This window comes from Amia ocellicauda, chromosome 4 (genome assembly GCF_036373705.1).
Source record: "Amia ocellicauda isolate fAmiCal2 chromosome 4, fAmiCal2.hap1, whole genome shotgun sequence".
In the NCBI taxonomy this organism is placed as follows: domain Eukaryota; kingdom Metazoa; phylum Chordata; class Actinopteri; order Amiiformes; family Amiidae; genus Amia; species Amia ocellicauda.
In genome coordinates, this window is record NC_089853.1 from 16,760,145 (window position 1) to 16,786,025 (window position 25,881).

General features: G+C 41.5%; 1 protein-coding gene across 2 annotated transcripts; it reads right to left on the reverse strand.

Moving 5' to 3' along the window:
* Positions 1–258: 258 nt before the first annotated feature.
* On the reverse strand, positions 259–25,595 carry cars1 (cysteinyl-tRNA synthetase 1). 2 transcript variants are annotated; one of them, XM_066701124.1, is made up of 23 exons: positions 25,496–25,582; positions 23,393–23,629; positions 22,268–22,359; positions 20,762–20,850; positions 20,307–20,403; positions 19,895–19,993; positions 19,527–19,676; positions 18,797–18,937; positions 18,392–18,480; positions 17,899–18,020; positions 17,698–17,810; positions 17,017–17,145; positions 16,364–16,493; positions 15,764–15,867; positions 15,383–15,480; positions 14,675–14,864; positions 12,811–12,879; positions 12,315–12,396; positions 9,893–9,973; positions 8,435–8,502; positions 3,954–4,013; positions 1,716–1,799; positions 259–958 (listed from the first exon to the last, which is right to left on the reverse strand). In XM_066701124.1, the coding sequence occupies exons 1-23, from the start codon at positions 25,548–25,550 to the stop codon at positions 824–826; spliced, it is 2,514 nt and encodes an 837-aa protein (XP_066557221.1). In that variant the 5' UTR covers positions 25,551–25,582; the 3' UTR covers positions 259–823. The 2 variants fall into 2 exon arrangements, with proteins under 2 accessions (XP_066557221.1, XP_066557223.1); XM_066701126.1 differs by lacking the exon at positions 23,393–23,629 and having other exon boundaries at positions 25,496–25,595.
* Between the last annotated feature and the right edge of the window lie 286 nt (positions 25,596–25,881).

The following is a 25,881-nucleotide window of genomic DNA, read 5'->3' on the forward strand; positions in this document are numbered from 1 at the left end:
CTGATGCTAGATCAGAAAGAACCGCAATGCTGCAGTGATCATTTGTTTACTGTATGTTAGAGATGTCTGTCAGGAAAGGAGAATCTTGATCTGGGATTTTGAAGTTGAAATGTTGATATGTTAAAAACAAACCGAAAAAAAAAAAATCATGAACAAGTCGTCTGTTAAAAGACGGCATTTGATAGTGATTGTACATACAGACCTATAAAATAATCACTGCTTTGTTTTTTAATAGTACAAAATGCCATCTTTAGTAAATTAAAAAATGCATAATTCCTTTATTCATCCTTGAATTAACTGAACATACAAAACAACCATAGGACAAAAACTTTTATTTAATTCCCTGTTTGACTGTTACCAACAAAATCACCTGTCCTTAATTTGCTGTGGATACCATTAACCGTTTAAAGCTCACTGAATGGACCGGCCTGTTGAGGTTGTGAATATTCAGCAGGCCAGGTCCTCCTTCTCACGTAGTTACAATACAGATTCTATAAACCGGGTGAAGTGTAACACCAAGAGTTCTGAATCCTGAAAAAGTTTGACAATGAAAAAGACCTTTCAGGCGTTTACTTCACTGTTCTTTGATCATGAATTTTGCACCAAAAAAGACAACGACATAGAAGAAGAAATGAAAGGAATACTTTGTACGTCAGACCCTGTTGAAGTCTTCAAGAACAGGCCATATTTAGCTCATTGGGGACAGTATATCCCCCATCTAGGCCCTGAAGAGGCTGGACTGTGTTGAGCTCAGATTGGAGAAGAAGATTAGTCGATGTGGCTCTCCCCATGCCGCCTATCTGAGCGATTTTCATCCACTTCCTCAGCCGCTGGCCCCGTTCTGAGCTGTCTCCAGGTACTCTTTGTACAGTTTCTCCTGGGCTTCGTACAGCTTCTTCAACTTCTTGGTCTGGCCCTTGCTGATCTCCTTACCCTCTGCATCATGAGTGGGAAAACCCTGCCAAATGCAACAGATCAAAGTGACAAGGCTTTCTTAGATCCCTTTTAAGAGCCAATCACCCATTTGCCTCAGAATCAGTTAATATACAGAGGTGGAGGGTGTACATCTTCAGGCAGAAACTTATAAGACATCCCTTTGCTGTGTGAGGGATACAAACCACCTCCACCTGCCCAACAGCCTGTAATATAATTGGGAAGACAGTGGCTTCTCCAAGCTATGAGCATTAAAGTTCCAGTGGCATTTTCCATAAAAACCCAGCTCAAACATGGAAATCTGAAGATCATGGAAATCTGACCACCAAATTCCTTGGATCGGTGTCCTCTGTCTCTACCTTTTCTTTCATCCAGCTGCACAAAACTGCTGCATTCTACCCACAGGTGGCTTAGCTGTGTTGTTTGATGGTAAACACATCCATGAACCGTCACTGAGACTATAGAAACGCGGTACACCTTAGCAGAACAGCCAGGAATAACTGCTGTGTTTTCCTGTTGTTTACTGCGATTTCTCCTATCCCCCTTCCCTTTAGCTCTTACCTAGGACTTCACCGCATCATGTCCACACTTGTTACCTCTTTATGCCAGGATGTATGCTTTGTATTTTATATTAACTGTATATATAACACATTTTAACTTGTATTGCATTGTGTTGTGTTGTATTATTGCACTTTTGTTTTGACCATGTAACTTGTAAGTTGCCCTGGATAAGGACGTATGCCAATAAATAAAGATAGAGACGAATGTGAATGTGGCCTTACCATTTGGTCAAAAGCAGAATATTTGTCAGTTTCTGATTTGAACATCTCGTTGGGCGGGATCTTCATTTTTGCCAGTTTAGCCATCTGGGAGAAGCAAAATACACAAATCACTGATCACAGACCATTCCAAAACAACTTCTAGGTGATTATAATGAAGCACAGTTTCTTAGCTAGCATTACAGAAAGGATGATCAAATTCTCATATTGTTGTTTCTAGAACAAACTGAAGCAGAAAAGAAAAATGTATCATTTTGGGAGGTACCCTTTACCCACCACGTGGGTGACTATACGGGAGCAGACAAGAATCAAACCCCAGACCCATGTCTAATAAACACTAAAAGTACTCAAGCTAGCTCAGCCACTCAGCCCTTTATACATATACAGTCACTCTTGAACTGTAAAATCTCATCATAGGAGTGAGGGAAATTGCAGTGTCCTCTTCACAATAAGCAGCAGATCTACAGTGAGGGAAAAAAGTAGTTGATCCCCTGCTGATTTTGTACGTTTGCCCACTGACAAAGAAATTATCAGTCTATAATTTTAATGGTAGGTGTATTTTAACAGTGAGAGACAGAATAACAACAAAAAAATCCAGAAAAACACATTTCAAGTTATAAATTGATTTGCATGTTAATGAGTGAAATAAGTATTTGACCCCTTCAACTTAGTACTTGGTGGCAAAACCCTTGTTGGCAATCACAGAGGTCAAACGTTTCTTGTAGTTGGCCACCAGGTTTGCACACATCTCAGGAGGGATTTTGACCCACTCCTCTTTGCAGATCCTCTCCAAGTCATTAAGGTTTCGAGGCTGACGTTTGGCAACTCGAACCTTCAGCTCCCTCCACAGATTTTCTATGGGATTAAGGTCTGGAGACTGGCTAGGCCACTCCAGGACCTTAATGTGCTTCTTCTTGAGCCACTCCTTTGTTGCCTTGGCTGTGTGTTTTGGGTCATTGTTATGCTGGAATACCCATCCATGACCCATTTTCAATGCCCTGGCTGAGGGAAGGAGGTTCTCACCCAAGATTTGACAGTACATGGCCCCGTCCATCGTTCCTTTGATGCGGTGCAGTTGTCCTGTCCCCTTAGCAGAAAAACACCCCCAAAGCATAATGTTTCCACCTCCATGTTTGACAGTGGGGATGGTGTTCTTGGGGTCATTCCTCCTCCTCCAAACACGGCGAGTTGAGTTGATGCCAAAGAGCTTGATTCAGATGATTATTGGCAAACTTCAGACGGGCCTGTACATGTGCTTTCTTGAGCAGGGGGACCTTGCGGGCGCTGCAGGATTTCAGTCCTTCACAGCGTAGTGTGTTACCAATTGTTTTCTTGGTGACTATGGTCCCAGCTGCCTTGAGATCATTAACAAGATCCTCCCGTGTAGTTCTGGGCTGATTCCTCACCATTCTCATGATCATTGAAACTCCACGAGGTGAGATCTTGCATGGAGCCCCAGACTGAGGGAGACTGACAGTTATTTTGTTTCTTCCATTTGCGAATAATCGCACCAACTGTTGTCACCTTCTCACCAAGCTGCTTGGCGATGGTCTTGTAGCCCATTCCAGCCTTGTGTAGGTCTACAATCTTGTCCCTGACATCCTTGGACAGCTCTTTGGTCTTGGCCATGGTGGAGAGTTTGGAATCTGATTGATTGATTGCTTCTGTGGACTCCCTTTAAGAGAGTGCTCCTAATCTCAGCTCGTTACCTGTATAAAAGACACCTGGGAGCCAGAAATCTTGCTGATTGATAGGGGATCAAATACTTATTTCCCTCATTAACATGCAAATCAATTTATAACTTTTTTGAAATGTGTTTTTCTGGATTTTTTTGTTGTTATTCTGTCTCTCACTGTTAAAATACACCTACCATTAAAATTATAGACTGATCATTTGTCAGTGGGCAAACGTACAAAATCAGCAGGGGATCAAATACTTTTTTCCCTTACTGTATACAGATGGACCCCAGATGCATGCTGGACAGAGTTAGCATGTTTGCGCATCAACAGGAATGCGGAGAGGTTTCCCCTCTACAGCAAAATCCATCATAGAGAGAAACTGCTCTGCAGAGGGTAGGAGGTCTCGGAGGACTCAGAAGACAGAGGACTCTTACAGAACCAAAAAGATCTGTCCTTCAGCTGAACACAGACAGTCTAATACATGCCTCAGACCAGCACTCTCATTTGGTAGGGGGAGGGGGTGATTGCATATACTTTGGCACAGAGACAGCTTTTTACTCACTTCCTGTTCCTGTTTTTTTCTTGCTGCCTCCTCTTTCTTCCTTCTCTTCTCTTCCTCCACCTGCATGAGATAAAGAGAGAGAGAGAGAGAGAGAGGATAGGTAGGTGACTCTGAAACTGGCATCTGTTTGTTAGCAAGTTCTTTAAATTTCCCTATTTTCATGGCTCACCAAAATTAAAACAAATGAGGGCTGTTTTCTGTCAGCATCCAGGATCTTGTTCAAGATTGAATTCAGTCTAAACAAGCACTCAATTTCTATTGAACTGCTGCTAAACATTTTCACTCTGCCAGTAGTCCAGAAGACTTCAATAAGCTTTACACTGAAATAGATAATTCATTATTATTTATTTCTTAGCAGATGAACTATTCCAGGGAGACTTACTTATTCAGGGTGATTTAATTATGTATCTGTATTCTTTATACAGTGGTCCTGCAACTCAAAAATGTTACTAAAATGAAAATGTAAAAAGAAATGTAAAAAGAACACAGCTATTGACAGCAAAATACATTGGTACTTTGTTTTGTTTGAAGGACTGAAGGATGAGCATCAGCACTACAGTGTTTTTCACCTGTTATGACTTTCCACCTGGAAAGAAGTCGGGATGACATGATAACTACCCCACCCATACTTCTATGAAAAAGAGCTCCCAAACAAAAACAAACATACTGTATCAAATTAATACATGTGTTGTGTGCACAGTTCAATGAAGGGCAAAATGCAAGACAAATTTGCTTATCAGTTTGTGCCATGAGGTATTCTATGGCTGCCTAGTGAGGAGGAAGCCTGATTGACACTGCAGCTTGGAGGGCAGATAACTCGCATGAAGAATGGGCCTAATATTTTCCATACATTCCCCGACCTGTCAGTGCACTGCAGTCTGCCTAAGGGAGTCAAACACTGGAATCGACAAGAAAACTGCTGCCCTGGATCCCTGTAACATAGCCAGCTACAAATCTTGGCACTTCCCAGCTGGCACTGAAGTACAATAGAGCCATGGTTTAAACAAACCACCCACCCCCAACACACACACAGGATAAGTTTAAGAAGCATCCAGTTCTACAAGAAGCAGTCTAACACGTGCCGATACATGCCATTGCTGAGTATAGTGGAAAAAAGAGGGATAGTGATCGGAAAAGGAAACAAGTTTCTTTAAGGAAACTTAAAAAATAAAATAATAATTCTGATCTATTTCTCATTTTTTGCTTATGATTTTTTTTTTTTTAGTAATAGTAGTGCAATATATATTTTTTTAAGATATGGAAACCAAGTATGCAAAGGGGGATTCATGTTCTTATGCACAGCAAATGAGCCTGGCAATGACACAAACAAACTTTACTCTTCGAGAAACTTTTAGTGCTGTTTGCTCTTTATAAATGTGATAGTCACAATGATTTTATAACCCTGCCGAACATAAATCCAGATTGAAATCTTGCTCCTCACATGATATACACTCACCTAAAGGATTATTAGGAACACCATACTAATACTGTGTTTGACCCCCTTTCGCCTTCAGAACTGCCTTAATTCTACGTGGCATTGATTCAACAAGGTGCTGAAAGCATTCTTTAGAAATGTTGGCCCATATTGATAGGATAGCATCTTGCAGTTGATGGAGATTTGTGGGATGCACATCCAGGGCACGAAGCTCCCGTTCCACCACATCCCAAAGATGCTCTATTGGGTTGAGATCTGGTGTCTGTGGGGGCCAGTTTAGTACAGTGAACTCATTGTCATGTTCAAGAAACCAATTTGAAATGATTCGACCTTTGTGACATGGTGCATTATCCTGCTGGAAGTAGCCATCAGAGGATGGGTACATGGTGGTCATAAAGGGATGGACATGGTCAGAAACAATGCTCAGGTAGGCCGTGGCATTTAAACGATGCCCAATTGGCACTAAGGGGCCTAAAGTGTGCCAAGAAAACATCCCCCACACCATTACACCACCACCACCAGCCTGCACAGTGGTAACAAGGCATGATGGATCCATGTTCTCATTCTATTTACGCCAAATTCTGACTCTACCATCTGAATGTCTCAACAGAAATCGAGACTCATCAGACCAGGCAACATTTTTCCAGTCTTCAACTGTCCAATTTTGGTGAGCTTGTGCAAATTGTAGCCTCTTTTTCCTATTTGTAGTGGAGATGAGTGGTACCCGGTGGGGTCTTCTGCTGTTGTAGCCCATCCGCCTCAAGGTTGTACGTGTTGTGGCTTCACAAATGCCTTGCTGCATACCTCGGTTGTAACGAGTGGTTATTTCAGTCAAAGTTGCTCTTCTATCAGCTTGAATCAGTCGGCCCATTCTCCTCTGACCTCTAGCATCAACAAGGAAATTTTCGCCCACAGGACTGCCGCATACTGGATGTTTTTCCCTTTTCACACCATTCTTTGTAAACCCTAGAATTCGTTGTGCGTGAAAATCCCAGTAACTGAGCAGATTGTGAAATACTCAGACCGGCCCGTCTGGCACCAACAACCATGCCACGCTCAAAATTGCTTAAATCACCTTTCTTTCCCATTCAGACATTCAGTTTGGAGTTCAGGAGATTGTCTTGACCAGGACCACACCCCTAAATGCATTGAAGCAACTGCCATGTGATTGGTTGATTAGATAATTGCATTAATGAGAAATTGAACAGGTGTTCCTAATAATCCTTTAGGTGAGTGTAAATTGAACAACGTCAGTGATGAACTACCATCCACTTTTGCCCCCACATGCACTACAGATTGCTCCCTAAGGCTGGATGTTTTGTGCAATCGTTGTTGAAAGCTATAAATACCTCACACAATGAAAACGACAAAGCAAATTTGTGTGCACATTGGCACTGATTAATTTACATCTCATTGGTTATTCTGTGGACAGCAATTAAACCCAATTATGCCGCTGACAATTAAGGCACAAGAACCTTTTGTCTGCAGCTCAACCGCGATACTGCTTACTTCCCCGTAAAGAGAATTCTCACATTTTAATTTCAGATTTAAAAAATGCTTTGACAATTTGTTGAACTACAATTTAAATTGTATTATTATTATTATTATTATTATTATTACTATTATTATGACAAACACAGTTGGAGTTTTAAAATATTTCTTTTTCTTTAAAAGCATAACAAGAAAAGAAATGCAGGTAGAAAGTAAGCAGATGGGGGGGAGGGGTTAGTGGAAATCAAGGAAATGGGCATCTGTACCTTTGAATACTTTGATGCGAGGTCAGAGTTCATTCTAGTTTCATACTTTCCACTGCGAAGTTTGAAATAGCCAGCTTATTAAGTGATTGACAAGCTGACTGCCCCATTACATAATTAAGAAACTGGTTGCAACAAACTCCTGCACTAGAATCAAATGGAGGGAATGGTTCTTTGGATTTTGCAGTGAGTGCATGCTACTTAATGTGAGGGTCATCTTCAGTGCACAGTCTACTCTGATTAATTGAATGGTTAGAGCCAGAGGTATTGTCAACCATATATGCCAAGGATCTCTAAACCTGGTCTTGAGAGACCAACAGCATCCTCTGCTTTTCAATCCAAAGGAGTTAGATAACTGGATAACGAGATCAAAAACAGATCAATTTGTCAAAACGAATGTGATCTTTAACGATCGATTGTCCTCAGCCGCCGCAGACAACATAAATCAGCAATGCAGTGGCACCTGAATATGGTGTGTTGTCTCGCAAGACTTAGAAAGGGTGCAAGTGTGCGCAAGGCTGGCTGAGGGGCAGATCCACCTAATGCTGCAGGAGTAAATAAACCAGTAACAATGCCGAAGACGGCTTCAGTTCTCTCTGGATGTGTAACCCAAATCAGCCCTCACAATTGAGGTGGGGAACCGGATTCCTTCTCTTCGACAGACAAGTGCCAGTTATTACAGCGATGAAAAGGCAAGCATTAATTTTTAATGACTTTGTCTGCAGATCATGTTTTTATTTTGGTTTGTTTTCAATCCCCTTTTCTTTAATTGGAGTTCCAGAAATGGGGATGTCAGGTCAGCTTACCAGCCACTCCCAGTGAGTAAAGCTAGAATGGAGAGCAGCTCTTCGAGGACAGACAAGCATTTCAGTTTGAAGCTGTACATGTCCACAAAGCAGTCATCCGGAAAGTCGAGACTTCACAATGTGCGGTGGATGTAACCACATCACGAGGATAGTGCAAACTCTGCCCTTCAAATCCAATCATGAGAGCTATACAGCGGTTTCATTCCACCTGATCTTTTAATTAGTAAAATGATCTAATCATTCCTTTAGCTGAAGCAGTTGAACCTCTATCCTAGATCAAATGCCGGTGATGATTTCAAGAGACTTCTAAAAGCTGCCAACCTGTGGCCCTCGAGGGCTAGATTTGAAGAACACACCTTCATACCTGTCTTGATGGACCAGCCAATCGTAGTCTCCCTCTCAAGAACGTGATGCCATTAATATCAGGATTAGAAAACCGTGGAAGTCATAATGGAAGCCTTATAAATCATGTGACGTCTACTGTACCTTTTTCTTTTCCTCCCTCTCCTTCAGCAGAGTCTCTCGGTCAACCAGTTTGACAACCGTGGGAAGGCCTGGGGATAAAACGGCACAGGAGAAATCATGCACGAAGCAGGGTGAAAGGAAACCCACTGTGACTTGGGCCCTTTCACGCTAGCCCCTCTATCCAGGTCGGCCCTATCTGGGTTAAGACACAGAGTTAAGTGCGTTTGGTATGCGCTTGCAAGCTACAATATCAATAAGACACTGTGCACAGTGCCTTTTGTCTAGCTCTAACCAGGTCGGTGCTGGCTGACCCACCTCCTGAGGTGTATTGATCTTGACCTGGGTCAACGCACTTTCTACCTGTGGACATGCTTTCACACTAATCAATATCATAACCAGGGTTGGTGGGCTAGTGTGAAAGGGGAAGAAGAGAAGGCCGTAGTTTCTCCAGCCCTGCACCACTAGGATGGAGTCTGTTGGTTATACCTTCAGATTATGTAATAATTTATTCTAGCCCTAGCGTCTAAAATACTCCTTGGACTCTAACCTACTGTCAGTCTGTCCAGGAGAGTTCTCAAATATTAGGTCTTGCTTCACAAAAGCCTTCACTTTACTAACCAAATGAGAAGACAAGTTACTCAGCACTTTGTCTCACGGATCGTAAGGACACACAGGCTTGAGGAAGCTTGGAATGTCTTCAAATGTAAAAATCTAAACTTCTGTGCCAGGCCTCTCGTTTATTTAATATCATTTTCTATGCAACGGCCTGCTTCACACATTCCATTGTCCAAATCTAGAGCTTGGGGAGGCTCAAAAAAACAAAACCCTACATATTCAAAAGGATTATGAGAAAAACACCATTTAGATGGCCACACCTAGATAGAAACTTTGATGCCACTCCTCTATTCTTTGTACTCAACCCCAGCACTAGAGAAATGGCCAGCTTTCCCTCCCTGCTATATAAAAGAAAAAAGAAAAACAGACTCAGTGTTCTGTGTCACTGAAAGCTATTATTTCTAGTGTTGGTGAGACTAAGCTAGGTTTAGGAGAGATGTAAACATGACTAAAGCCTGTATTGAAGGCTGTGGACACCCTCACACAAAGCACTAACACCATATTTACAGTACTGAACTTCATGTATACACTTTAAAGGATGAATATGGTTCTTGATGGCACCTTCTTGTTTATAGCCTATTCTGCAGTATCTTAAGTGTAGGTTTGGTAACTCGTGATCGACAGGGTTGGCCAAAGACTTAAAGGCCTTGTTTAAATGGGTCTGATGCGGTGGTCTTTTGAGAAACCATCAGAGCTTCAGCAAGATAATGAGATATCACACACCATGTTTGCCCAGTCGGGGTGGCATCACCTCTGTCTCAGGGGCAATAGGTTGCCCATCACTGCCCTGGGCATTGAGACACTTGTTTTAGCCATGTTGTTCAATGAAAACAGTAAACCCGGCTGTGGGTCACAGGCACAGACCTTCATGATCCTCCAGGCGCACTCCCAGCTCGGGCAGGATCTCATCTCTCACCCCATCACACAGCTGCAGCACTTCGGTCACTGAAATCATACAGAAAATTGTCACATTGTCACACAGACACCTTTGTTGCTGGTTGATACTAGGACAGAAGAGAAGCTAAAATGTAGTGAAGGTGGAATTGAGCTTACGGGAACAGGACAGTGTGCAAGCCAGGTTTCCTTTTCATACTGCTCTCAAAATACTCACAGCCTTTGGCGTTACACACCCAACACACAGATTAACACAATTTTTTGAGAGTTCAAAGATAACCATTCCTCTTGAGTTACATCTTTTGATCATATTTTCTAAAAGTCCTCCAGGGCAAGAGAGATCCTTCACCTAAGCCCCTAATTATTGCTGGACTAGTTACTCACTTAACTGTGGCATTTTCATCCCTTTCCAAGGTCTTATACGAGTGAGCATTTAAAGAGACCCATACAGTCTGCTGCATTGCATGTCTCAAGGAGTGGATTCAAGGAACACAGGATTAGAGTCATGTTCCTGTTTAAAGCCAGTATGAAGCCTTTTATCTCTGGCATAGTAGTTAAGCTGCCGTTGCTCTTGGTATTCAGTCTTGTTTTTGTATTAAAATCTCATCCAGACACACAGCTCATTTAATACTAAACAGAATATTCAGCAAGTATTTAGGATTGCATGAAATCTCTCTTAGGAAAACGAACATGATTATTTTTGGGCTGCATAATAGGAGAACTACATTGTAAAAAACATGATACCAATAAAACACATGGGATTATTGTATGAAGAAATAGTTGATAGTGTATTGTACTAATATGTCAGGTTTCAACGGTTGTTTTCCCATTGCCGCAGACCTATTTTAGAACTAAAATGACGTCAGTATAACCTACAAAATGACCTGACCCAAACTGACAAGGCAGGCTGTTTTCAGTGGCCACCTAAAAGTAGACCTGTACTTGCTGCCAGTTTATGTTACTTGCCGGGAGGGGAGGAAACCATTAGGCCTAAGCCTTAATCTGTGGACCCCCAAGGATTTATTTTCTCCTGTAACAGTCTGTCACAGCCTGTAGGCGTTTTTGTTTCTCTCTCCTCCGTGCCAAATGATTTACGTTTACATTTCATATTAATCACTATCTTATCTGTGAAGCGCTCTGTGGCAGCTTTGCGAAGGCAACTATACAAAAGACAAAGTGATTTATTTGATTGAGCTTTGACAGGCCTATACTACAGGGAAATGTTATGCATCACTACATTGTCACAATACACATAGAAAAGCACATGCAGAAGATATGAGTCAAGTTATATAAAATATCACTTCGTATCTTTTGCCAAGATCCCATGTTTTATTAGATCATCACATGTAAATGTAATTATATGAATTGTATTATTTCAAAATAAGTCAAATCCCCTGGGATTGCAAGGAAAACAAAACTTGCAGCCCTACAGAAATAAAGGATTAAACCGAGCCTGCCACCCAACCGCAGGTTTAGATGTTGTTATGTTTACTAAAAGCTCTTAATCAGTCCTGCCCTCCGGTCATACAAGAAGATCGTTTGTAGTTCTAAGATCTAAATTGCATTGTTGAGGTCAAGTAAAGCTGCAGGGCCTTCAACGATTGTGCAAGTGATGTAATCTTTAAAGCAGTCAAGCAGACACTACCCCAGCTCAAGGCATTCGCACAGTGACTGAAAACCCATGTCAAAGACGTGCCTGTTTTTGGTCACGTTAAAGTGCTAAGATCCCTGAGGAATACCTAAACACTCAAGATGCTCACACCAATCCTGCAGGTGAACCACCAAGTTGAACTGAAACTGGGATTAAGTGGGATCTATGGATGCAGAAGTTTTGGAAGCATCCATAAAAAGATCATAGAGACCCCTTGTGGTCACTGGAAGAATAGCTACATTCCAATGGACCATATTCTAATGTCTCTGGGTTATAATAACATTCCAGTTACAAGCCTTTATTTATTTTATTATGATGAATATCATCATTATTACTATTATTGAAGGGTGTTAGTGTTGAAGGATATCTGTGTATTGGCATAAATGAGTAAGCACTTAACAGGACAATAAGATCTTGAAACAGTCAGGTTTACTTACACCCCGTTCGTCTTCGAATTGTACTTAATCAAAAATAAAACATTCAAAATGATATCGTCTCTTCATATACAAAAAAAATCCCAAAGTTGTACATAACAGGCATTCAAGAAGTCTCGTATTTTTTAAGAGGAATCAAAGTTTATTCCTGAAATTTTAGAGAAAGTAAAATAGTACTATACTTATTGTTGGATTACTATGCAACACACTCAATTTCTGTGCATTTCCTTGATTACACAACTGAATTTGTAAGTTGCCTGGAATATATTTCTAAGCCAAACGGTATTTCTATGAGATGGGTATTCACCTTTCTTCTCCCTGGCGATCTTGCGAACTTCTTCCCTGAAATCGGACAGCACCTTCAAGTATGGCATTACTGTGCTCTCCAGCTGCAGGTTAAAAAAAATACATCAGCAGGGAGGGTAACGTACAATACTTGGAAGATTAAAGGATCAAGAAAATTTGTTATCATTTGTATCTCCACTCTCCACTTGACAGACTGAGAATCAAGTGTATTGTACCTGTGTATTTAATTAATTTTCATATCCAAACAACAGGTCAAAGAAATATTCATAAATCCTAGACCACACTGCTCAGAAGAATATCTCCGGATTGATCAGTCTCCTTAAAACACAGAGATGTGTCGCTCAATGAACTAGTAAACATGAATCCGTAAATGTGACACATGGTCCTATTCTGTTCTAGGATTTGTTTTCCTCACTGAGTTTACATTTAAAATGCCTGCATTTCTCCCAGATGCAATTGTGTATAGTATACAATAGAAAGTTTAGGTTCTCACTCACGTCCACTTTTTGTCCATTTCCTCCTACGTGGAATCCAATGGGTTCGATGCCATCTATCGCACCGAATATCTGAAAAGAAGAGAAGACTGGATGGAGTCTTTTTTGTTTAATTGTATTTTAATCTAGAGCTGCCCATGAGACACAAAATCACCGTAGTAAACTGCATTTAAGTATAGGAAAGCAAAGTTAAATCATGATAAAGCATGTCATGATAATGCAGAGATATAGAAACTTTGATACAAATCTAGGACAACCATGAGGAAAACATGGGATATTTACTGTAGTTAAACATCCATAAGGCAATGTTTGAGCATCTGGCATCTTTAGGCTTCAGACTTCCCACACTGCTGCATGGTTTACTCTAGGTTATTGTTGCTGGTAACAAATCAGCTAAATATATGTGCATCAGGAAGACACATTGGCTAAAACAAGTGGGAAGACAACTGTTGAAAACCAAGCACAATGAGCATTTGTTTTATACAGAGTTCATCATCTCGAGCACAATAGGTGTCCAAGCACTTTTCCAAGTCTTGTGGGGCAGAAAAAACAACTAAAACACCCATAAAACTATGAAGGAACACATACAGAAGCAAAAGATTAACTGACCAAGATGAGAAAGACCAAGCAGAGAGAAAATTACGGACTCCCCAGGGCGATATACTATACAGGTCAGAAAATAATCTGAATAAATATTGAATAAAATTAATAAATATACCCAAGTTGACTATTAAAGTCTAGGCCTTGTCCTAACAGTCCCCTGAAATAGTGGCAACAAGCAGCTTTGATGTTCTCAGAATTATTGTGAAAATCCAAATATCCCTTATGTCTCTAAGCAGCTGAGAGACTAGAACTGGCTCCCAGATACTCAATAAAAACCAGCCAATGGACAGATACCCTTACAAGGCCATATCTTAAATAGGCTTTTCCACCTGGCATTGCCCCAAGCACACTGCTGCTAAGATGACACATACTGGAATATGCCATTTTAACCAGGTGTGACTCTGGGCCTCTCAGTTCTAGATTCTAAGCCTGTCTGTCCTACACCCTTGAGTGAGAACACATTCTCTATACCACTCAAAATGAAACATCTCAGGAAATATCCCTTTCAAAGCTGTTTATTCTCTTGGTGTAGTTAAGCAGTTTATTTAAGACTGGGATTACAGCAGGCAGCTTTGTGACATGAATTTGGGGCAGCTGCTCATTGAGAAGGGAAAAGTCTCCTACAGAAGACAAACATTTCAAACTGCTCTGCAGGTCAGGGTGTTATAATATACAGCGCCTTGCAAAAGTATTGAGACCCTTCCTATGGTGTCCCATTTTGTGAAGTTACAAAATGAGGCATACCCATTTTACTCAAATTTGAACGCTAAAACTGAAGACTTTTAAGGGTAAGATCAGCTACAGTAAATGTAGCTAAACAAAATAAAAAGGAAATAAATTGATTGCATAAGTATTCAGACCCCTCAAAACTCAATATGTGGTGGAAGCACCTTTGGCAGCAATTACAGCAACAAGTATTTTTGGGTATGTCTCTACCAACTTTGCAAAGTGGCTTGGTGCAATTTCTGCCCATTCTTCTCTGCCGATTTGCTCAAGCTCTCTCAAGTTGTTTGGGGATTGTTATAGATAGCAGTTCTCAAAGCTTTCCACAGATTCTCAATAGAATTCTAGTCAGGACTTTGAGTCAAAAAGTTCAAATACGGTCTCATCAGACCATAAAACTTTTGCAGGATCAGTCTCCATGCGGGCTTTGAGATGCAGGCTTATTTTTAATTTAGGCTTCCATCTTGCCACCCTGCCATACAGGCCAGTTTTGTGACGTGTCCTGGATAATGTTGACTGCAAGCTTTAAATAAACTCTCACCTTGAGCATGTCTGTGAGGTAGGTGGCGATGCTCTGTAGCAGCATTCTGTTGGGCGCCAGTTTGGCAGTCTTCCTGGCCGCCATGTAGGTGTTGCTGCTGCTGACCAGTGCCCTCATCTCCTCCATGGCAGTGCGGGTGTCCAGGTTATCACACAGGGCTGCGTGGACGGCTGCCTTCCTGCTGTAGAAACTGGACACAGACATAGCGAGAGGGTGTCAAATGTGGGACGGCACTGCAGCAATGGTCAGGTACTGGAGTCCGAGATTCAGAGTTAAATCAATTGGTGGTGGATACAGCTCAGACTATTCAGAAGAGCTGACTAGCTGACAATAGGTTTGGATAATGTTTTCAGTGGATTTTTAGTTGGGGCAAGTCCTATACCAGCTCTTGAAAAGAATGTCATCTCTCAACCATCACTAACTGTACATCACAAAAACACAAGTGCCATTTCCACTACCTTCACTGTTAAAGTATGGGCTGCCAGGGGATTTGTGCTTGTTAAAAAATGTTTATTTTCAGTTTAATTAGCCAGGTTTCAAAGGTGCTTTGAGGAATGAAATTAGTATTAAAAGGTTTAAGACTAACGTGTGTAATGAGGCTTGAAAGGCTAAATGATATCTTCTACTGCCCTATAGCCTTAGCATTAAAATCCGTGTGGCAGGATATTTTGGAAGAACCCTGAATCTGAGTCTGTGGAGCCCTCTCACCTGTTGTTCAGCTCAGTCTCCTGGCCCTCCCACTTCTCAAATTGTCCTGTGATGTCAGTTGGAGCTCTCAGGACATCCTTGACATTTAAAAAGAACTCCTGCCACAAAGAGTTGCAAGCAGACAATGAGTTTAATTTCACAGAAAGAGACTGCCACACTAAAACAGCTGGTCACCCCTGTCGTCTGTCTGAAACACACATTTCAGCTGCTCCTTTTGTCTCACGTCTTGCTGGATTCTCTAGGAGCTGCAAGCGATGTCACAGACAGTACAGCAGGGGATACTAAAAAGATCTTGAAAGTCACTTTTGAGCTGTATTTTTGGCAGTAGCGCTATTAAAAAAACAACGTAATAAAACCACAACAATTGCCAAGCCTCCTTACATTCATGAACTTCTCGTACTGGATGGCAGACTCCATGGTGTTGTTGGAGTAGTCCAGAGTGTCCTTCCACGAGTGCATGAGGAAGGCCAGGCGCAGCTGTCGAGCTGAAACCCACAAAAACCCAAATCAGCCCACAAGCATCCACACATTTGTGAACACACACTAAGATGTAATGAACAGAAGAATAGAATAGAATTAGAACACTGCAGTTCTAATGCTCAGGAAGAAACTCCTCTTGATGTCGTAAACTAGATATTGCAGACACGGCAGAAAAGAAAATTTCAGCCTCCAGCTTATAAAAACTTGCCAATATACTTTGAGATATAACCAAATCATTATGTTATCAAATATATTAGCAGGGATACACAGTACAGCTTAATCCTTGAAATTAAGTTGTTTTTAGTACAATAATAAGACAGCAACCATCATTAGAAAGTGACAATATTCTTCACAAGGAACAGTCAATGTGCATTCAAGGAGCTGCTAATCTGAGCTGAAACTCAAATCCAGACACTGGAATTCTTGCTCATTGCATCCGTATCTTGTACCTCAGTGACTGGCTCCTGCAGATCTGACCGGCTGACTGTTGGGTGCCGTTACCTGAGTGCTTGGCGAGGGCATCCTTGATGGTGATGAAGTTTTTCAGAGACTTGGACATCTTACAGCCTGCGATGGTCAGGTGACCCGTGTGCAAGAAATAGCGCACCCAGTGGTCATTCTCAAAGAAGGCCTGGAGGAAATACACTACACTTTCACAACAGAGTGGCAGGGAGGAGTGATTTACCTCACCCTGGACTGTAACTATGATAAGACGACTGTAACTTGATCTCCTTTAGCCTATAGCAAAATAAACAACTGCCAGCAGGTTAAACTCAAGTTCAAGGTTTTTGATTGACAGACAACAAGAACTGAAGAACAAGGTAGTCTGGTAAAACTATAAAACTGTTTATGGATTTTCTATTAAAAGTGAATTAAGAGTATCCCATGGACAATTTGATCTCTTCATAAATAAATGCACACAAAAATCATACACAGGTTATTCACAAATAAATTAAACAAGACTTAAACTCATGCTCTCTGATTCACTATGGTCCTAATGATTGTGCCAGTCATTGGTCTTAGTTCGATCAAGTGGTTCAATGAGACATAATCCCTTAAAATGCTAAATAAAGTGGCCTTAAAGTGCTTGATAAAAGTCATCATTCTGCACAAATCCATCTATCACTTTGCAAGTTAAGACCTTCATCCATTACCTCAGATTGTGCCAGCTCATTGTCATGGTGGGGGAAGCGGAGGTCGAACCCTCCCCCGTGGATGTCCATGGATTCCCCCAGAACTGAGCCAGCCATTGCAGAGCATTCAATATGCCAGCCTGGCCGCCCCTACAAAATGAAGACAGATACATTAAGCGGTTGCAGCTTCAGATTGCTTTTCAACTGGTCAACTCAACCAAACCTACTGGGATTTCCACTTTCTGCGCTATAAGAGAAAATAAATACATACAAATCAGATACGTAGTACATATTTATTATGGAAGGATGACAGACAGATCTGAACTGGTCCTGGCGGAGAAGAATGTAGGTATTTGAATGACTGGACTTGCATTAACGTGGAGCCACTTCACAGGTCCTGATAAAAATTGCATGTCCTACTGGTTTAAATGTTTGGTAAATCAGAATTAGTGTATATAGGTATCTCAGATAATACAGTATAATTAAAAAAGTATAACACGTTTAAAAAATAGCTAATTTTCAGAATGGTGTAATCAAAATCTACTGAGGCAAAGTGGCAAACTTGATGATAATGGAAGGAAGGAACAGATTTAGTGTTTTTATCTTTAAGCGAACCATCTGACTGAGAAACTAATTTAATTAATGTCCGCTCAGCTCGGGACCATGGCCTGAGACCCTAGACTCCCACCCCAGTCCTCTCACCTTTCCCCAGGGGGAGTCCCAAGATGGCTCCCCAGGCTTGGAAGCCTTCCACAGGGCGAAGTCATTCTGAGACCTTTTCTCACTCAGTCTGTCTGTGGAGATGCTGAGGTCTCCTGCCAACATGAATGAGAAACATCAGAGCATCAGTCCTGTCTAATCATTTACCCCCTCCGCCCATAAAATGCATGGTTTGGTTCTTACCCTCTCCTTCCTGCAGGGCCTTCTGGTCCCCCACTGCCTCTGGCACCAGCTTGGCATACGAGTGCTTCTCACTGCTGTCGAACTTGGCGGTGTCAAAATACACAGAACCGTTCGAGACGTATCTGCCGAGAAGGAGAGAATGACATCCATTAGACACCCATTATTCTTGTATTAAAGAAAGAAAATGAAAAAAACACCTCAAAGCAAAAACCAAAAACAGCCATAAACTAAATACAGATTGTGAGAGTGTGTTTTAGATACAGATATGAATTGTGGGTGGGTAGTGTCAGTTCAGGACATAGACTGAATACATTTGGTGTCATTGTGTCATATCCTGTCTATTCTCAAGCAAAGCAACAATACAGCCTTCCTTGCCAAGGCTCTGGGAATTTCACCCGTTACATAAAATTGGTCCTCAGTGAAGGAAAATCATTGACAGGCTCTTTTCTTTCTTTGGATGCCCCAGACATGACAGGACCTCAGCGTCACTTACCCATAACCATTTTCCAGAATCTTTTTGACGAACTCCACAATCTCAGGCACATACTCGCTCACTCTGGTCAGCACGTCAGGGGGCAGCACCTGGAGCAAAGGTCAAAAGATGCTCAGCAAGACCTAGGTCAATTTGTGTTTCTTTTCTCCAAAGATTTAATCATGTACAACAGATTGTAAGAGCTGTCACTACTGACTGTAGACTCAGTTTGCTTATTTTTCTCTAGTAAAATTATTAATTTACATTTTTTTCCAAAACTGATGGAGGAGCCTGAGAGCAAAGTTGGGAATATAAACCACTAGCAAAAGCATACAAACACATTTATAAAAAAAAAACATACCTTAACAATGTTATTTAACTACAATTGTACATGTGGGTACATTGACAGCAAATATTTCTTCTTACATTTAGTGCTTCCATATCCTTGTGGTATTCCCCTTCCCAGTACTTAGGAAGGATGGAAAAGATTGAGTTCTCCGTCACCTGACTGCCAAACTGGGAATCCAACCAATCGGACAGCAGATCCTTGGCTTCCCCCAGTAGCACCTTTGAAGAAATGGAAAGAATAAAAAAAGGTCAGTTCTCCCTGGTTTGTTAACCAAAGACTAGTGGTGAATTAGCAGAAAGGAAAGCACTTGCAATACCTGGACTGAAAACAAAATCAGGGAACCTTACAGCTTTTCAGCTGATATATCATTCACTCATTCATTCAATTGCATAGTAAGCTGTGTACATTTCACAATCTATAAAAAAACACTTATTGCAAAGAAATAATGTATTTTTAATACATCTGATCCATCTACTCAGAAATGCAGGTTTTGGGCTCTTTTGTGACATGGAGGATCTAAATTATGCATTCTTACAGTTACTGCAGATACAGAATGGAAGTGTACTGAAAAAGCCATGCATTTAAGCTGCTCATGAGTAGAACTATAACTAATGTGGATCCAGTTTTCAAAGGGGGAGGCTTACAAACAGTTTATTCCCGAGTTGTCTTTTCAACCAGTTGTGTAAATGAGAGAAAGTAAGTAAAAATGTACTCCATGTAAATGTATGGATATTGTGTTTGTCTACACATTTCGGACAAAGGGCGAGATTTCGATTTATATTCTTGGGCCTTCCCCTCTCCTCCCACCTCAGCCTGGCTCTGAAGGAGGGAGCCTGCAGCTCCGCTCTGTACTGCCCCCTGCAGGGTAGCCAGGGCAGCAGTCACTGCTGCGTCGATTCGCTCCAGCATCTGTTTTTTATCAGGGTCTGTCGTCTCTGCCTGTTTCACCTGGAAGGGCTGATGGAGACAAACAAATTAAGTTAATAGGTTCAGATGGTGAAGGGATGCATGTGCCATCTCAGTGCCTTAGTAGATTGACTAGAATGATGTAGTGGGCATTTTTTTAAATTTACTGCTGTGATCTGAAATGTTCTTTTTATTGGCCTTTAATCAGCCCACATTGGGAAGTTCTCCATCTCTCTCTCACAGATAACAGATTAAGTACAGGCACCCACCTTCTTTGCAGTCAGTACATCCTCCAGTATCTGGGTGGGAGCTGGATTCTTGGCTGTATACTGTTCAAATAAGTAGTTCTGTCTGGCTCTCTTGATGATCTGTTGAGCAAAGATACAGGTTAGGATAGGGAATACATCCAGTCAGTATCTTCTCCAGCTCTTCATCAACGATCCAGACCTCTTTATCTCAGGGTGGGCAATACAGTTGTCACAGGATTGTGACTGTGGTAGATAGAAAAGTCGTTCTCTTTTCATGGTTTATATTTTGAAAAGATCTCAGTACATCTTTCAGACATACTATCCTTTCAGCACTTGCTGCTATAATGGTTTAAGGAACATGACTTGCCGTTTCCTCTTCACTGTTCACTTCCTGACTAGTGGTTGAACTTTGTATTCACTGAACTGGCCGTACCTTATCGTCAATATCCGTGATATTCATGCAGTAGAAAACGTCGTATTTGAAGTAGTTCATCAGTATCCTCCGCAGGATATCAAAAGAGATGTAGGATCTGAAACCAAAGATGTAATAATGTCTCAGAGTCACCCGTAAAGTGGAGCAACACTGGGATCCTGATAATAAGTTGATGAGGAGCGAGCTGGCAAGTGTGGACAGGAAAACCGATCACCTACAAGTGTACTGGCCATGGGTGACTTGGCATTGCTGTAGTGTCTAAACTGATCTTTGGGTGTGCTGTGTACCAATACACAATGGAGACAGCAGGCCATAGCTTGCATCATGAGAGACGAGGGGAATCCCAGCAAGTAAAAAAAACATACAAAAGATGATCATACAACACTGACAGCTTTGGCTATGTACAATCATTATAATAATAGTAAAAACACATAAGTCTCTATTGATCATGTTACCTGGCATGCCCCATATGAGAGGCATCGTAGACGGTGGGACCGCAGGAGTACCACTGCACTTTCTTCCCATTCTGGGGAACAAACTCCTCCTGAAAAGTGAGAGATGGTGTGAAGCATAATACATATACAATATACACTCACCTAAAGGATTATTAGGAACACCATACTAATACTGTGTTTGACCCCCTTTCGCCTTCAGAACTGCCTTAATTCTACGTGGCATTGATTCAACAAGGTGCTGAAAGCATTCTTTAGAAATGTTGGCCCATATTGATAGGATAGCATCTTGCAGTTGATGGAGATTTGTGGGATGCACATCCAGGGCACGAAGCTCCCGTTCCACCACATCCCAAAGATGCTCTATTGGGTTGAGATCTGGTGTCTGTGGGGGCCAGTTTAGTACAGTGAACTCATTGTCATGTTCAAGAAACCAATTTGAAATGATTCGACCTTTGTGACATGGTGCATTATCCTGCTGGAAGTAGCCATCAGAGGATGGGTACATGGTGGTCATAAAGGGATGGACATGGTCAGAAACAATGCTCAGGTAGGCCGTGGCATTTAAACGATGCCCAATTGGCACTAAGGGGCCTAAAGTGTGCCAAGAAAACATCCCCCACACCATTACACCACCACCACCAGCCTGCACAGTGGTAACAAGGCATGATGGATCCATGTTCTCATTCTGTTTACGCCAAATTCTGACTCTACCATCTGAATGTCTCAACAGAAATCGAGACTCATCAGACCAGGCAACATTTTTCCAGTCTTCAACTGTCCAATTTTGGTGAGCTTGTGCAAATTGTAGCCACTTTTTCCTATTTGTAGTGGAGATGAGTGGTACCCGGTGGGGTCTTCTGCTGTTGTAGCCCATCCGCCTCAAGGTTGTACGTGTTGTGGCTTCACAAATGCTTTGCTGCATACCTCGGTTGTAACGAGTGGTTATTTCAGTCAAAGTTGCTCTTCTATCAGCTTGAATCAGTCGGCCCATTCTCCTCTGACCTCTAGCATCAACAAGGCATTTTCGCCCACAGGACTGCCGCATACTGGATGTTTTTCCCTTTTCACACCATTCTTTGTAAACCCTAGAAATGGTTGTGCGTGAAAATCCCAGTAACTGAGCAGATTGTGAAATACTCAGACCGGCCCGTCTGGCACCAACAACCATGCCACGCTCAAAATTGCTTAAATCACCTTTCTTTCCCATTCAGACATTCAGTTTGGAGTTCAGGAGATTGTCTTGACCAGGACCACACCCCTAAATGCATTGAAGCAACTGCCATGTGATTGGTTGGTTAGATAATTGCATTAATGAGAAATTGAACAGGTGTTTCTAATAATCCTTTAGGTGAGTGTATATATATATATATATATATATATATATATATATATATATAGTGATTAACAAACAGGAACGGATGAATTCTCCAGAAAACAAAAGGTGAAACCCAAGAGTCTTTCATTAGGTCCTATATTTTTGTTAGCTGAAAATGCAGGGTCTCTCACCTTGCTACGAGTCAGACTATTGTACAGGCAGAGCTTTGGTGGCTCTGACCCCGGTGGAGGAGCCCAAGGTGGCTGAACCCTCTTTCCCTTTGCTGAAAAAAAAAAAGAATACAAAAAAAAAATTGCACACACAAATACACATTAGCACCAAATCTTCATCATGGGGGAAATTCCATGCAGACTAAATGGTACCTGACCAACACAGCAATGGACAATGTAGTAGGTATGGCACAGGCAGTGACATTGCCCAAGTCTTCGCATCTTTGGGCTGCAATGCAGGCCATCTGGTTTTGTGGTCAGCTCATTAACTCTAAGCTGGGTGTGAATTTGCAGGTCTCAAGTGAGAGAAACTGGTATGTGACAACCACAACCCAATAAATCACGAGGACCATAAGAAAACAACATGCCACAATATGGTTTCCCTGGTTGTTAAATCACTTTCTAACATTAATCATATGCATTTCTTATTTCTCTTATACTATTTACCATAGTAAATGAAAAGATGCAGTTATAAAAGGATGTCATGTTTTCACTGCCACGTGTCAGACTGGAAAATATTGAATAAAGCAAGTCTGCCTCCACAGTATGGAAAAACAAATCTTGTTTAAAGTCATGCATTTATCTTTGGCAGTTTGACTTTGGTCATCCTGAGCTTGATATGAAGCAGTTTGAGACCTGGTCCTTTTTAAACAAATGAGAGAACTATACTCCTGAAGAATTCCACAATCGGATCTGGTTTCAGAAATAATTTAATGTTATAGAAAGTCAATAAACACACAGAAGAACATCACTTCCCGAAGCTGATATGTTTTGAGTTTAATGTTTTTTTGTTTGTTTGTACATAGAACATCCAACGCTGCAGACTATCATCAGAATGCACCTTAAATCCTGTCTTCATACTGGCCATTTTGACACTGGTCAGCTAAATAGAGCACATCTGATTCATACTGGAATCCCTAAAATAGGTTTATGAAAGTGACTCTTACAGAGTAGAATGTCCAGCCCAGATGATTGCTGCCAGGATTGTTTGGGCCCCGTACCCGTCTATATCTATACTATATCTATACTATATCTATAATAAATGCTGTTCATGCACTAACAAACTGCCTGGCTGGCTCTACTCACTGCAGGACGCGCCGGGTTCCGCGGGGCTCTCCTGTATGAGCGCCGCTATGTGCCTGTACCACCTCAGTGCGTGGAAGTGCTGCTCGGACGGCGGACGGCGGAGAAGCTCGAAGGCTTCGGTGTCCGCTCGAGAGAAGGTGAAACCCCTGATGTAACTGCGGGTGCTGAGATATTCGTTCAGGGCAACGACCCTAGAGGACTCCTCGCTTATGCACAGCAAGAAACCATAGTCAAACGCTGCAAGATAGAAAGGCACACACACACCAAAATGCTTTGAGGTGCGGATGGATGGGTTGCTGCTTAAGTGTTGAGCGGGGGAGCTGCTGGCAGCTGAGTTGTGGACGGGGGATGCACATAAATAGACTAGTGCTTGCAAATCCATTGTGCACATCCCTAAATCCTACCAAGGATTACATATTTGCCCCCCAAGATATCCCCCCTGGTCTGGGAAGAGGAATATGTTTCAGAACATATTTCATACATGCACGTGCATATCAGGCTCTTGTATGCATTATCAATTTCAGTTGGTGTTTTTAACATTGAAAATGATGCTCATATCAGTTAACCTCTTCAGCTGACATTAAACCATGGGAAGTTCCTCCTAAAAGGACCTGCTCAGACACTCACAGACCCCTCAAATTAGATTGGATTTCTTTGCAAATAGGCTTGTTTTGTTCACAACAGAGTATATAACGTGTTGTTCTATCAAACACAGAGAAGGTCACATCCAATGATTTAAGATAGTTGTGTATCAGTGGACTTCCTGACATTCTGAGCTCTGTACTGGTGCGTGCTGCTTCTACCAAAATGGTTTCGGTTTGGTTTTGACCAGTAGACTGTCTGGTTTCTTTTTCCTTTTCACTCCCCCACCCCGCCCCCTTCCAAACAGACAGTTTACTGGCCAGAACGAAACCAAAACCGTTTCGGGGATTTTTTTTTTAATATATTTTTTGCATTAGAGAATGATTGACAGCATTAGAAAGCTGAGAGTCTCCGCTTTCACGGGATACCAGTCACCCGGCAAACGATGAAGAGAACATTTCATTTCTAACCTTTTGGGCACCAAAAGCTTAAATCATTACACCGTCTATTGTGTATTCTGTTATCGTGTTCTTTGCTTTTTTTAACAACCGAATTGTGCTAATTATACCCACTTGCTTCTTGGTGACATGTATTTTGAAATGTATTTCTGGGAATTACTAAACATACGGGAAGACTAAATGTGTGCTAATTGGGTGGGGTTGCTTCAGTTAGTTGCTGAATGGTTCATTTATCTAATACTGTGTAAACACATAGAACAGGTACAAAATGCATTATGCCACGAGAAGATGAATTAAATATCATAAGCAATAATTTAAAGAAGCCGATAATGAGAATGACAGCATAATTAAAGGTGTACGTTAAATAGCCTACCCATAATAATAATAGTATCATGGGTTCTGACGTGGTACTTGCCTTATAAAATAAACGTATTGAGTTATTAGACTTATTTGAGTGAATGGATAATACATGCATATTAATTCCAGATATACTTTGTTTTAAAACTAGATTAAAATATGTAATAAAAAGTGGTTTATTGAGGTTTCACCTATTGCAGTACTGTAAAAAGAAAAACACATCAAATATCCCAAGATCCCTGCTGACAACCTTGTACAACTCAGGTTCACAAAGAGAAACTGGAATCAGTGCGAGTGTGAGTGCATTAGTATTGGAGAGATGTGGAAACCAAGAAACGGGCACTGAAGCAACCCCTGTGCCAGTTTATTCCCAAACTGTTATCGCTCTTAAAAAAATACATTTCTGACCAGGTCACTAGGAACTGCAAAAACAGCTGTGTTCAAATCGCTTCGCTTGGGAAACTGGAACATTTTGTCGCGAATAAATTAACATTATATATATGCACACATCTGTCACCGCAAACACAAATGAAACTGGCACCACAGCGAAAGAGAAATTGTTTTTCATTTCAATGCCAAAACAAGTGTATTAGAGTATCCAGCGACGACCGTCACATAGTGAAATACCTGTCACATAAGACGGTAACAAACTTGCTTTGTTTCTACCTGTGCTACATGTCAAAATATATATTGTCTCCAAACTCACCCTGATCCGCTGATGCTGCTGCCATTGCGAGTCCCGATTTCTGATGCAACAGCATGTCCGGAGCCGGCGAGCTGCTCTACTTCCGCCCCGCACACTGGCGAGCTGCTCTACTTCCGCCCCGCACACGGGTGCTGTGCTGTTTCTCTTCCGCCACGCACACTGGTGTCTATGTCCTTTGTCACGTTGATAAGGTCAGTCAGAAGTCCAAACACTGCCACCAAATATATGTTTGTTTGAGAAAGTAAACATTGTTTTGGTTTAGTGCAGTTGCACATACAGCTGTTATACATAATCAATACTACACACAAGAGCAATTGATCAATGTGCTCTATACGCTTGGAATATTATTACTCTTTCGCATTAAAAATAAAAATAAATAAAACCAT

Excerpts from the sequence above, each read along its gene's own strand:
- cars1 (XM_066701124.1), bottom strand. The coding sequence starts at position 25,550 with ATGCTGTTGCATCAGAAATCGGGACTCGCAATGGCAGCAGCATCAGCG. Across the intron at positions 19,994-20,306 it reads TCACGGATATTGACGATAAG|ATCATCAAGAGAGCCAGACA; the intron begins GTACGGCCAGTT and ends TTTGCTCAACAG. Across the intron at positions 12,880-14,674 it reads ACCTCACAGACATGCTCAAG|ATATTCGGTGCGATAGATGG; the intron begins GTGAGAGTTTAT and ends TCTTCTTTTCAG.